Source organism: Babylonia areolata, chromosome 16, assembly GCF_041734735.1.
Source record: "Babylonia areolata isolate BAREFJ2019XMU chromosome 16, ASM4173473v1, whole genome shotgun sequence".
NCBI lineage: Eukaryota > Metazoa > Mollusca > Gastropoda > Neogastropoda > Buccinidae > Babylonia > Babylonia areolata.
Genome location: NC_134891.1, coordinates 12,231,984 through 12,245,960, shown reverse-complemented (window position 1 = coordinate 12,245,960; position 13,977 = coordinate 12,231,984). Strand labels below are relative to the sequence as shown.

At 37.0% G+C, this 13,977-nt stretch overlaps 2 protein-coding genes across 8 annotated transcripts in view; one reads left to right on the top strand and one right to left on the bottom strand.

Moving 5' to 3' along the window:
- LOC143290885 (uncharacterized) overlaps positions 1 to 6,944 on the bottom strand; it is a 38,772-nt gene extending 31,828 nt beyond the window's left edge. The window contains exons 1-2 of one of the 6 annotated variants that reach the window (XM_076600436.1): positions 6,909 to 6,944; positions 4,936 to 5,120 (exon numbers count right to left, since the gene is read on the bottom strand). The gene's annotated coding sequence lies outside the window, so the exon portion shown is untranslated. The other 5 variants (XM_076600434.1, XM_076600435.1, XM_076600433.1 and 2 more) reach the window with 5 other exon arrangements.
- A 1,068-nt stretch (positions 6,945 to 8,012) lies between these two features.
- LOC143291157 (glucoside xylosyltransferase 2-like) overlaps positions 8,013 to 13,977 on the top strand; it is a 29,232-nt gene continuing 23,267 nt past the window's right edge. Inside the window, exon 1 of one of the 2 annotated variants that reach the window (XM_076600845.1) lies at positions 8,013 to 8,474. In XM_076600845.1, the coding sequence (XP_076456960.1) occupies positions 8,359 to 8,474 (116 nt within the window). In that variant the 5' untranslated portion in view covers positions 8,013 to 8,358. The remainder of the gene's footprint in view (positions 8,475 to 13,977) is intronic. The other variant, XM_076600844.1, reaches the window with a different exon arrangement.

The following is a 13,977-nucleotide window of genomic DNA, read 5'->3' as shown; positions in this document are numbered from 1 at the left end:
ATCATTTGATTGGCTTTATTTGTAATATCATCAATATGTGCATCGAAGGATAGTTTATTGTCAAACATTATACCAAGGTCTTTTTCAATATGGCATTTCCCAATATTCTGTGTCGTATTTTCTATTTTCATGTGGCAATTGTTGTTTGGATTTTTTTCCCCCTATATGCATTACTTTACACTTGGAAACATTAAAATAAAGGTTCCATTTGTCAGACCATTCTTGTAGTGTATAGAAATCAGTTTGTAATGTGTGATTGTTGCGTGCATCACCATAAATTTTAGTACCATCTACAAAAATTTTACACATACTTTGTATACAATCAGGAAGGTCGTTTATATATATTGTGAAAAGTACTGGTCCAAGAATACTGCCCTGTGGAATACCACTGATTACGTTTGCACAAGTTGACTTTTCTTCTCCTATCTTAACTAATTGTGTTCTGCCTGTTAAGTTTCTTGTCCAGTTCAGTAAGTTACCAGTAATACCATACGTGGCTAATTTTAATAACAGTCTTTCGTGTGGGACAGAATCGAATGCTTTTTTGAAGTCTAAATAAATTATGTCAATAGATCTACCGCTATCTGTCATTTTAGTTAGATCTTCGATTACTTCTAATAGTTGCGTTATACATGATCTATTCTGTCTAAAGCCATGCTGACATTCTACATAAAGGTTATTTATTTTCATATGCGAAATCATTGCATCTCTAATAAAAGATTCTAAAATCTTACACGATATACATGTCGGGCTCACTGGTCTATAATTACCTGGTTCTTGTTTTGACCCTTTCTTGTAAATAGCTGTTACCTCAGCCATCTCCCAGTCGTTTGGTATGGAAGCACTTTCAAGTGACTTATTATACATGATGCTCAATTGAATAGCCAACTCTTTGCTCAGCTCTTTTAGGAGCCTTGAAGGTATTTGGTCTGGTCCTTGTGCTTTATATGGGTCTAATGCTTTTAATTGATTTTCCACTGCCATAGGGGTGACCCTTAGATCACATACATTAATATTTCCCGATCTGGAACTTTCTCCAAGGTTAGATAAATTCGTAACAGTCTCTTTCGTAAAAACACTTGCAAAGAAATTATTTAAAGTTTCTGCTTTTTCCCTATCTGTTTCTGCTAAACTACCATCTTCTTTTTTCAGTATTCCTGTTCCCGTTCTTAGCTTAGTTCTTTCCTGTACATACTTCCAAAACATTCTTGGGTTATATTTGCTATGTTTCTTTCGTACTCTTTTATATACATATATAGCTTTTTTAATGAGCTTACAACACTTATTCCTTTCTGTTATATAACATAAATATGAGTAACCTGTTTTTGTTCTTAGGAATCGCTTATATAGTTTATATTTCTTTCTGATGCTTCTGATTATTTTTCTGTTCATCCATAAGGGTTTTAATTTCTTTTCTTGTCTATCTGTAATTTTAGGTATAAATTTATCCATAGATTTAAGTATTAGTGTATTTAAGTCATTCCAGCACTTGTTAACATCTTGTTCCTCCATGTATGCCCAATCCATTGTATTTATTGTTTCTCTTATTTTATCATAATTTCCCATTTTTAGGTCAAATCTATACTTAATTTCTGCTTTTAACTTCACCATTGAAATATGGAACTGGAAAACCATAATGTCATGGTGACTCTTTCCCAGAGGATCTAGGTATTTGATTTCACTTACCAACCTGGTATTGTTCACCATTACTAGATCTACAATGCTAGGTCTTTGACCTATTCTATTTCTTGTTGGTCTTGCCACTGTTTGAGGCAGGAAAGCATCTCTCAGACATTCTATAAAATTATTATCGGAAGGGCCTGTCCATGAACCATCCCACTGTAGAGCTGGGTAATTAAAATCACCCATAATACAAACTTTGTAAAAATTTGTCAATTCTTTAGATTTTGTCAGTTCAAATAACCTTTCAATATTCTGTTCTGATGAATTTGGACTTTTGTATATACATCCAATTAATACTTTCTCATCATTTGCACTTTTAAATTTACACCATACGCTTTCTTCAACAGCAGACTTGTTTAGAATAGAATATTCCTGGGCTTTAAGTGATTTGTGAAAGTACAAGGCTACTCCTCTCTTTTCATTTGTATTTGTGAAAATATCGTAATTAGGGATACTGCCATGTTCTTTTACGTTGAAAAAGTATCTGTTTTTTTGTTTGTTTGTTGTTGTTGTTTTTTGTTGTTGTTGTTTTGTTGTTGTTGTTTTTTTGTTGTTGTTTGTTTTTTTTGGGGGGGGGGGGAATTGTTTCTGTTAGGCCAATAATGTGTAGTCTTATCTCACTCTTATTTTAAATTCACCTAACTTATTGGATGGGCTATCTACATACTGGATGGACTATCTACATACTGACTGTAAATAGCTGTAAAGAATTTCTTCTCTCTAGTGATTTTATCATAATGTAGAAAATACATTATGATAAAATCACTAGAGAGAAGAAAATCTTTACAGCTATTTACAGTCAGTATGTTTTGTGATTGTAGTCACTCCTTGTTTTGGTAATTTGTCCTATTTCCCTTTCCCTTGTCAGTAACTGGTCGGTCGTTAGTCTTCGTGTTTAAAAAAAAAATATATATATATATATATTTTTTTTTTAAATACTATTTTGCCATTTCTAATTACCAGATCTTTTTCCCCCTTTGACCATTCTTTCCTTGTTTCAGTCAACAGTTCTTGGAATTTCTGTCTCTCTTTCAGTGTCAAGTCATTATGTATACTTTTTTTCTTGGGGTCACTGATTTCTTGGTTTGTGTGAACTGCTTTTTTCGTTATTTCTTTCTTCTTATTTTCTGATGTCACGGTCACTTATAACAATCTGGGTCTATTTCCCCCTATTTTACCCATTCTGATAGGGTTTGTGAGTTCTTCCTTGTCTATTGTCACCTCGCATTTGTCCATGATCCTCATGATTTCCTCCATATCGTCTTCTTTCCTTTCTTCTGCAGTCGGCTTGCTACTTTCAGTCAAATTCAATATCACTATGTTGTTCTTCCTTTTTTTTCTTTCTCCTCTCGTTCTTCTACAGCTTCTGTCAGCTTTCTGTCTACGATCTCTTCAGTCTTCTGTTCCTGCTTCCCTCCCCTAATTTATCTTTCTATTGCTTCCTATCTCCGACAAAACATATCCATCATTTTGTCAAGTTTTGTCTCTAGTCTAGTCTACCCTTCTCTCTTGTCTGCTGTACAGGGTTCACAGACCGATTGCAGACTTGTTTTGCATCAGTTGCCTGAAAAGATCAGCCTTGATTTTGGCACACGTTTGGTGAACCCAGTGCTTGCAGTTAAAGCATTCTATAGATGGCGTCGCCTCTTCGCCATCCTCACAGGGTTCGTCACAAATTAGGCACTGCCATGTTGTCAATTGAGACAGGGCCTACCTCTCTGACTGTAACTCTGTGCCAGATGCGTTGTTCTTGGGTGTGCTTGAGCCCCCCACCCCCGCTTCCCTCCCCACTGTTGCGTTGACTCGGCGGTTTCATCTTTTCGTACAACTCTACCGTTACGCTGTTTCCCTCTTTACATGGACAATAAATCGAACAATATATTGGCAATATAACGAAACAGAACACAATATCAAACAGAAAACAAATATCAAGAGATGTTACCTTATTTCCCCTGTTGGTAGTATCACAAACAGAGAAACAAGAAAACAAAAATTGTTACCTTTGTCAGTTGTTAGTGCATTAGTGCATTCTAGAGGTGCAGAAAACAAAAAACGAAAGTGAAATTTGTGGCACAAAATGGTGTCCGTGGAAGTACTCAGTGCAAATTAGTTTTCTTTTTCTTTTTTCTCTCTCTTTTTTTTTTAATTTTTTATACGAAAAACCTTTCCTGATCCACAACAGGGACTGTTTATCAATTTCTGTTCACTATGCAATTTTCTCTTAATTAATTTAGAAATTTAATTTCATTTAGTTGGCCAAAAACTTTGAAAATGCTCGGAGCTCCTGAAATGTACTGTTGGGGCTCTGCATAAAAGAAGTGTTCACCAGGTACCTCCGGTCTGTAGATTAATTAACAAATAGTAGAGTGGTAACTCTCTCCATACACAAGGTACACAACTTCAAGTCAGTGCTGTTTACGCGACCGATTCAGCTGGCACACAGGTAAATAAAAGATAGATTAAAACAAACCCAGACACTTAGACTCCGGTCTATAGGCTGACTCAAAGCCCGGATCTCTGGCAAAGGATTTTCCCGTCAATTCTGCAATACTGTCAGGCCGTCTTTTTGTCCCCCCCCCAACCCCCCTTCCTTTTAACTGTCTTCACATACTCCTTCCCTCGACAGTTCCTTTGAGGTCTTGATACGTAGCCATACCAACCGAGTTTTTCTTTTCTTTTCTTTCTGTCGTATTACTTGTATGCATCGTTTTGTGGCGATGTCCTGCCAGACAAGAATTTTGGTTCCCCACCTCTCGCTCTCTTTCTGTCTGTCTGTCTCTCTCATGCCATTGTTGCGAGAAACGAAAACAACATTATATTCTTTGTTGTCCTGACCGTCATGTCTTGAGAGTGAAATATATATTTAGACCAGGTGTTATAATCCATGCCGCTTTAGGTTTAACTTGGTTCTGTGTAGCAGGTATGAGATTGCACTGTCGTTGTTTTTGGTGTTGTTTTTGTTTGTTTGTTTTGTTTAACTCACAAAGCTCTAAAAAAAATTAATGATCGTAAATGGTTGCAATGTAAATAGATACAAGTAGGCATCACGTGAACGCTTCTATATATAAAAAAAAAAAAAAAAAAAAAAATGCCATACAAAGTTACTTCATTGTCACATTCCAAGTTTCATTTGTGCAGTTGTCTAAACCTGAATAAAACATTTCGCAAAATATAATTATGCTCTCTCTCTCTCTCTCTCTCTCTCTCTCTCTCCGCAGATTTTCGTCAGGCAAATGAAATTTAAGTACTTACCTCTGGTCAGCTGTGGATATGTCTCTATACCCGAAGTCGCTAACAAAGATGCTCATCACTCTGGTCCCTTTTATACAGACCGGGCGGAAAAATCAGCAAATACGTATCAATCCCAAGGTGACTCGAAGAAGGAAACTGCCACCCTTTCAATTCAGTTGTCGATCGAGGTGTCGTCTGCTCAGAGTCTGAACACGGTTCATAAGGAAAGATAACTCTTGCGGGTCCGGGAGGTCATAGTACGACCCGGATGCGGTCAAAGGAAATTAGCGATTTGACCTCTGGCTACAAAAACACCTGCACGCATCTGGGCTCGAAATCGCTTCCATTTTAATTGACGAGTTCTTAGGGACCTGGTCACTGGCTGAATGAACTGTGTGACTTAAACTTGGAGTGGTGGACCGTGTCATTGTATTGCTGTTTTTGTCACCACAGTTTTCTCTGTGTGAAATTCGGGCTGCTTTCCCCAGGGAGAGCGCGTCGCGACACTGAGAGCGCCACCCATTACACACACACACACACACCAGACCACCACGCAAGGTCTAGTGGAGGGGGAGAAAATACTGGCGACTACCGGTGTGATTCGAACCAGAGCGCTAAGATTCTCTCCCTTCCTGGGCGGACGCGTTACATCTTAGCCAACAGTCCACTAATGGCTGAATGAAATGTGTGACTGAAACGTGCAGCGGTGGCCCAGTGGCAATACGCCCCACCAGGAAGTGTGTGTCCGCGGGTCGAGTGCCACAAGGACCAGGATTTTCACCTGATCGACCCCATTCTCCAGTCTTTCCGATGAGACGATAAACTGAGGTCCAAGGTGCAGCATGCACTTAGCGCACGTAAAAGAACCCACGGCAACAAGTGAGGGAGATCGATGTCCCTGGCAAAAGTGGCTTTGATAGTAAAACACATGCTCTTGCAGACAGTAAAATATGTGTGGTGCAGGTTTATTGACATGCTCCTTCCCCTGGGAATAACAGCTCGAGTCCCACACAACACAATACAGCACAACACATTACAGCATAACACAACACAACACAATACAGCGCAACACAGCACAACGCAGCACAACACAACACAACACGTTACAGCACAATAAAACACAGCACAACACAATACAATACATGCACAGCACTGCACAACACAATGCAACACTGCACAACACAACGCAACAAAACACATGCACAGCAAAGCCCACACAACACAACAAAGCACAACATAATACATGCACAACACAACACAACACAATACAACATAAATCGATACAGCACAGCACAACACAACACAAATCGATACAACACAACTAACACAGCACTGCACAACACAGCACAGCACAACACAAATCGATACAACACAGCACAACACGACACAAATCGATACAGCACAACACAACACAGCACAACACAACACAAATCGATACAACACAGCACAGCACAACACAACTAACACAACACAAATCGATACAACACAGCACAGCACAACACAACTAACACAACACAACACAAATCGATACAACACAGCACTGCACAATACAACACAAATCGATACAACATAGCACAACACAGAACAGCAAAACACGAGACAAGACACGACACAACTTATTGCTGACCTTTCGCAATCCAAAAAACACGGTCGAAATATTGTCACTTTCGTGCCTGACACACAACGCTGGCAGTTTGGTGGACCCCATGTTATTAATTAAAGTTGACTACAATCTCTTATTCAATATTCCATTCATTCAGTTTCTCGCCTGTGCCCTCCCCTACCCCTTCCCCCACACCACGTACAAGCACCCTTCCTGCATACATCCACTCCTCCTTTTACACATACGACGACGACTACCACCACCACCACCACCACCACCACCGACAACATAAAAAGCCTTTCAAACATGAACACCGTGTAGTTGTTCGGGTGCATTTGAAACACAATACTTGTCAACACACAATACTTGTGTGACTCTCTGAACTTCCTACCCGGTGTAGTAGTTGAGACTGTACCCTGTCCGGAGAAGGCCACCATATAAAGTGGCCCAGTCCACAATATGCCCCCGTACACACTGGCCTTGGCCAGAATATACCCCGGATATAAACTACCCTTGGCTACCTTATACCCGGGGTATTGTTTAGCCTGAGCCAGTTTATATCCTGTGGGCCATTTTATAACCCCCCCCCCTCCTCTCCCCCCTCCCTGTCCTTCCTTTTTTCATCTGAAATACATCGATATTTGAAGAGTGTGAATATTGGCAAGAATCATAAACTTTGAACGGAGCTAGGTGAACTGCGGAGGTGTTTGAAGTGTGAAGCTTTTGATGTACTTTGATTGCTTTCGATGAAGATATGCTTAGTAATCATAAGTTGGAATAGAAATTGGGAGACGTAGTGGCACACCACGGGAGTTACGGTTAAGTAAGGTTGGTAATATGACTATATATGAATGGGATGAGTTTCATTCTACAATGGAATGCCCCAAGTACAATGACTTCCGAAACGAATATGTGCCTAAAAACGTTTGTCTTCAAAGTCAGTTTTCATGTTTTAAAAGTTTGTTCAAAGGAAGCAGAAAGGCTTTGTTAGCTATAAGTAAGTTTATTGAAATTTGCAAATTTTGTTTAGTTAAATACAAATTGTAGTTTGAAACATATTTGTGCTTTCTTTATGTCTAATTATAGTCTAAGTATCTGAATGTCTTATTTTGGGCGTGTGTTTACTTAAATACAAATTGTAGTTGGAAACATATTTGTGCTTTCTTTATGTCTGGTTATAGTCTAAGTATCTGAATGTCTTATTTTGGGCGTGCAGTTACCATTTGACAGTGGTCCTTAGTGGTCCTCCGTGCTTCCAATATGATAGATAAAACTTGAAACCTGAATACTTTTTATTCGTAATGTAAAATATAAATGTGATACGGGGCAGTGGGGTGAGCAAAGTGTACACGGGGGTTATACTCCAGACATGAGAATTTGGTGAGGTTTGTTTTGTTTATTTGTTTTTTCTACACCCGGGGTATAAACTAGCCAGGGGTAGAGTTCGGCCCGTCACAGGTGAATCGGCAGGGTATAGACGTGTTTTTAACGTGTTCTCTCAGTTCATTTCTTAGCTCCGTGTCTTGCCCTTTCCCATTTTGGTTATCGCTGTATAGGTTCTCAACAGGACTTTTGAGCAAAATCAGTGTACCGTGCACAAAAAAAAAAAGAAGAAGAAAAAAAGTTAAGCCAAGAACAGGACTGACGTCACTTCGGAAGAAATCAAGCTCTTTCCAGTGCTAACATCAAGATTTTTCTTGGTGATTTCTTTTCATTGCTAATAACATTGCTGTGATTTATTATTTTATCTTCGGAGTTCCTTAGTAAGTTGTCGGTTTGTTTTGTTTTTGTCGGTTCTTAATTTATTAGGGCGAACGGGACTGTCCAGGAGCAAGACCACGATGACTGCCATATTTAGGCCAACGCTCAAAAGAGTGTTTTTCCTGACAACGTTCTTGGGGATAGTACTTGTGATATACAAGCTGAGAAACACGGGAGGTTCGGCGTCCATGCCCAGGTAGGTTCTGCTGTTAGGTGCATGTCATTTTGTTTTTTTTTAACATGTTTTTTTTTTTTTTTTTTTTCCCGGACTTTCTTGGGTCAACCACCGTTTTATTTTGTATATGAATTCATTATAACAATTCAGAGTAGATGGAAAAGAAAGGGGAAAAAACAAAACAAGAAAAAAAATGAATACAGTGTACATTGACAATAACATCGTCATCATAAGTCATTATACTTATATTGTTCTATCAATTTGGTCAAGGTGGACACATTTTCATCATGTGTAACAGTGCAGTTTTATAACATATAATAGACATTATATCTAGCATCAGCATAGAGTTATGGACACTTTGCTTAGCTAACGTAATGTGAAAAGAACACAACCCACACATGGGATATCTTATGTATGAACACATTTCCTCTAGTTTTCTATACGTGATTATATAAAACACCCATTACACAGTCATGTTAAACATTATTACTGCAGACACATAAGTGCACATGAATACACACATGCATATATTATTTACATACTCGCATACTTACACATTCACGTACATCTGTTCAAGTTAAAAAAAAAAAATTATATATATCATTGAGCCTTCATTATTATTGTGCATTTTGATCTTTTCATAATATTTTGTTATGGGTTACTATTTTCAAGAAGTTTTATATATGGACACCATTTTCTCATAAATACAACGCTTAACATTTCCGTTGAATGCATATATCTTTCTACTTTATAACTATTTCTTAAATCATTCAAAAAGTGCTCTATACATGGTTTAATCTTATTTATTCTGCATTTATAAACAAAGTATTTTGCAACAAGAATAATATAGTTAAAAGTTTCATCTATTTTTGTAATTTCATCATTTCCAAATAGAACTAATTCTATGTTTAACTTAACGTTTGAGCAAGTATCACATCTTTCTTTTAAGACGTTCTCTAATTCCTTCCAAAACAATTGAGAGAACTTGCAAAACCATAGATAATGTTGTACTGAATCTATTTCATTTTTACAGAAATTGCACTTGTCACTGTTTGTAATACCCATTTTCTTCAGAATTTTGTTTGTAACTAAAATGTTGTGACAAATTCTAATTTGAAACCACTTCAATTTTATCTCTTTTACTTTTTTTTATTTGCTTCATGGTGGTTACCCAATTAACGATGATATCTAATTTTTGCTCCCACTTAACAAAAGAATTTATATTGTAAATAAAGAGTGGTTCAAGAAGTATATCATAATATATTTGCGAGCCTTTCATAGTAGAGGATATTAAGTGTAGTGCTTTCGATTGTTTATTACAGGTTTTATCACTTAGATAAATATTATGTGTAATTAAGTAACTTTTTATCGAATGTATCAGTTCCATATACACTAAATGATTTACATTAATATTATATTTTTCTGTAAAGCACGTGTAACTAAGGAAGCACCCATTCTCATCAACAACATCTCTAACCAGATATATATTCTTATTTGTCCAACATTTGTAGTGGATTGCGTTGTTACCAACTCTAAATTTGTCGTTATAAAAGAGGGGCTCTGCAAGTACCTCGTGTGGCTCTTTTAATTCTATTTGTTTCGTAAAATTCGTGTATGCCTGAAAAACATCTTTCCAAAATTGGTTACATTCGATAGTCAGAAACTTTTTTGAACCATATAGATGCAGTGAGTTAATTTCTTCGCATTTTATAAGTAAGATTCTCTTCCACTTTGGTGTTCCTGTGTATAATTTCCTTATCCATGTTATCTTAATAGCATGTATAAACCTTTTTATGTCTGGTATACCTATTCCTCCATTTGCAACATTATGTATCGAGTATTTTCTTTTAATTTTATCTGGCTTTTTATCCCATACGAATTCATAGCATAGTCTCTGTAATTCTTTTATTTCTTTGTCTGGAGGGTTTGGAAGAAGAATCCATAAGTATATTAGCTTTGAAAGTATGAGAGATTTGAGAATAGCAATTCTACCGAGGGGTGTGCATATACGTTTTGACCAAATCTTGAATACTTTTTTGCTTCTGTTAATTTATCCCTTGTGTTCACTTCAGTTATTTTTGATATATCGTTTAAAAACCATATACCTAAAATCTTGAATTTGGGGGGGGTCCATTTCATATTCTTTTCTGGGAGATATTTCCTTTTCGAATTTCTCATACACCCTAACCAAACATTTAGCGTTTTGTCATAATTTAACTTCAGACCTGAAAATTCTTCATATCTATTTAGTGTTTCGAATAATTTCTCATACGATTCTTTATCTCCCTCTAACGTAAATGTTGTGTCGTCAGCAAACTGACTAATTTTAAATTCGGTGTTCAATATGCTAATGCCTTTAATACCCTCATCTTCCCTTATCTTGCATGCCAGAATCTCAGAGCACAATACAAAGAAGTATGGCGAAATCGGGTCTCCCTGGCGGCACCCCCTTTGTACTCTGGGAAACTCTGGGATACCTTACCATTTACTATGACATGTGACTTTATATTTCTATAAAAAGTGCTTACCCATTTACATATATCTTCTCCAAATCCAAAAGCGTTTAAGGCCTTGTTCATATATACCCAGTTTACCGAATCAAATGCCTTTTCAAAGTCTATTGAAACTAGTAAGCCTGAAATGTCTTCTTTTTCTGAGTAATGCATGATGTCATATAGTATTCTTAAATTATCACCAATGTATCTACCTGGAATGAAACCTGTCTGATCTTCATTTATTAACTTAGGCAGGACTGACTTAATTCTACTAGCTATGCATGATGATCCTATCTTATAAATAACGTTTAACAAGAATATAGGCCTCCAGTTTTTTAAGTATTCCCTTGGTTTATCCCCTTTTGGCAGGCATGTAATTAATCCTTCTTTCTGTGTTGTTGACATTTCTCCACTTATAAATCCTTCATTCAGTGATCTCACAACAAAGTCACTAATGTCTTTCCAAAAAAATTTGAAAAAATTTACAGTCATTCCATCTGTACCTGGACTCTTGTCGTTTTGCATTCGTCTAATAGCATATGTGGCTTCTTGTCTTGTAATTAATCCTTCTAGTTGTTTTGATTCTGTCTCATCAAGTCTGGGTAAGTTGTTTACATAATCACTAATATCTAAATCTTTTACATTCTGTTCTTTGTATAGGTCTTCATAATAACGTCTTGTCGCCTTTAGTATTTCATCTGTTTCTGTCAGTATATTACCTTCATCCGTAAATAACTTTAACATGTGTTTGCTGATAAAGTGACGTTTTTCAAGATTACAAAAATATTTACTTACTTTTTCACCCTGAGATGCCCATCTTACTTTAGATTTTTTTTTAACATGGTTGATTGTATGGCAGCGTTATGTGCATATGATGTATACATGCGTGACCCGCTAACACACACACACACACCCTTTCGCACTCACTAATAAAGAACAAGATGATTCCCCGTGTCAGTACTCCCCCCGGCTTGTTAGTCCCTCTCAAGAAGATTCAGAAACAGTGCAATATAGATATTGTGTGTGTGTGTGTGTGTGTGTGTATGTATGTATGTATGTATGTATATATATATATATATATATATAATTATATATATAGTGTGTGTGTGTGTGTGTGTGTGTCATGGAAGCTGCGACACGTAGTCTAGTTTTCATAATCTCTAACATTTTACAGTCGAGTACAGTTTAACGATCTGTCACCTTTAATACTTTACTCTTCGCCCGATCTCTTCTAAGTCTGTAACATATGATAATTAAGTTGTTAATATAAAGCCTAGGTATTTATAACTGTTAACTATTTTCTATTTCTTTACCTTTGTAGTACCACATTTCACTTTTCTAAAAACCATAACCTTAGTTTTACTTAAATTCACAGTTAGTCCAAGTCTAACAGGTGCTCGCTGGAGATATTTATTTGTGTTTGCAAACCAAATGGAGTCGCTGAAATCAAAGCAATATCATCTGCGAATAGCAAAAGAAATATCTTCCTTAGTCCAGGCAACAGTTGTATCCCATGTCTGCCATTGCTGTTCACCTGCTCTGCAACTTCTGTTACGAGCAACGAAAAGATAAGGGGAGACAAAAAACAGCCTTGTTTTAGACCATTCGGGCAGTAAAAAAAATCCGATACCTCAGATCCCCATCTGACGCACGATTGCACGGAACTATACATTCCTTGTAACATCTTAAGCACTTTCGTTGATGTCTTGACTTTTTCGAGCACGTTCCAAAGACTTTCTCGGTTGACCGCATCGAAGGCTTTCATATAATCGATAAATGCTACATATAATTTGCCCTTACGACTGTTATTCACGTTTTTATGAATCATTGTTATGAGAGAAAAATGTGATCGATTGTCGAATAAGATTTACGGAAACCAGCTTGTTCTTCACATATTTTTTCCTCGCGTTCAGCCTATCTACACAGTAGACTATTTAGAATTGAAGTAAACACTTTGCTGATGCTGCTAAATAGTGAAATACCTCGGTAGTTTTCTGGGTTATTTGTATTAACTTTTTTTAGTAGCGGAATGATAATCGAGCGTGTCCAGTCGTCTGGAAAATTTCCATTATCATATAGTGTGTTGAACAGCTGTGTTAAAAAGGGAGTGATCTGGTTTTCAGACGATTTTAAAAATTCATTCGGTATTTCGTCAAGACTGCTGCTTTACCTGATTTTAGTTTTCTAATAGCATGTCTAATTTCGGTCTCTGATATGTTATCGTCTAACTCGGGTACTATAACCAACTCACTTATCCTTGTGTTCGTTGTAGTGTCATTGGAACATTTGTTACTATCATCAACTGTTCTGTCTGGCTGTCCTTGAATGCCCATGAAATGTTCATTCCATGCGGTGATTTGTATTGGCGCAAAATTACGGGGTTTACTTCTTATTTTATGAATGGTTGACCAGAATCTATTACTATCGTTTCTACTGTTCAATAACCTGTCCCTAGTATCATTTTTAAAGGAATTTCTCATTTCTCTTGTTGTCTTCTGATATAAACCTCGTTTCTCCCGATATACTTGTTTATCAGGTTATTTTTTCGTGCGAGTGGCACGATTTAACGAGTGTCTTGCCTCACGTTTGAGACGTTGACATTCCGCGTCACACCGCTTGTTGGAAAGGCTTGCACGTGATCTGGGTTTAAGTGTGTATCGCATGCAGTCACCGGCTTTCAACAACGCTGATAAAAACAATTTCAGTGCCCCTTCTACATTTGTATTAATTAGAGTGGTTGCTTCATCCAAAACCTTAATAAATTCCGGCGACGTTATTCGACAAGAGAATGTATGCTGCTTTTTGGAATCCCACCTTAATTTATCTCATTCCTATTGCCAAAACTAGCATTATATACAGTTCATTCTACCCGCATGTGCAGCGATTCGACACGCTCTGCTACATTCAAATGTTTTGTCATCCATATAAATTCAACTGAACACAAGAAAAAGATCAGTTGTACTCTTTCCGTTGTCACCCAAAAAAGTATAAATACTATCATAACCTTTTTCGATTAATCCATTTAGTGG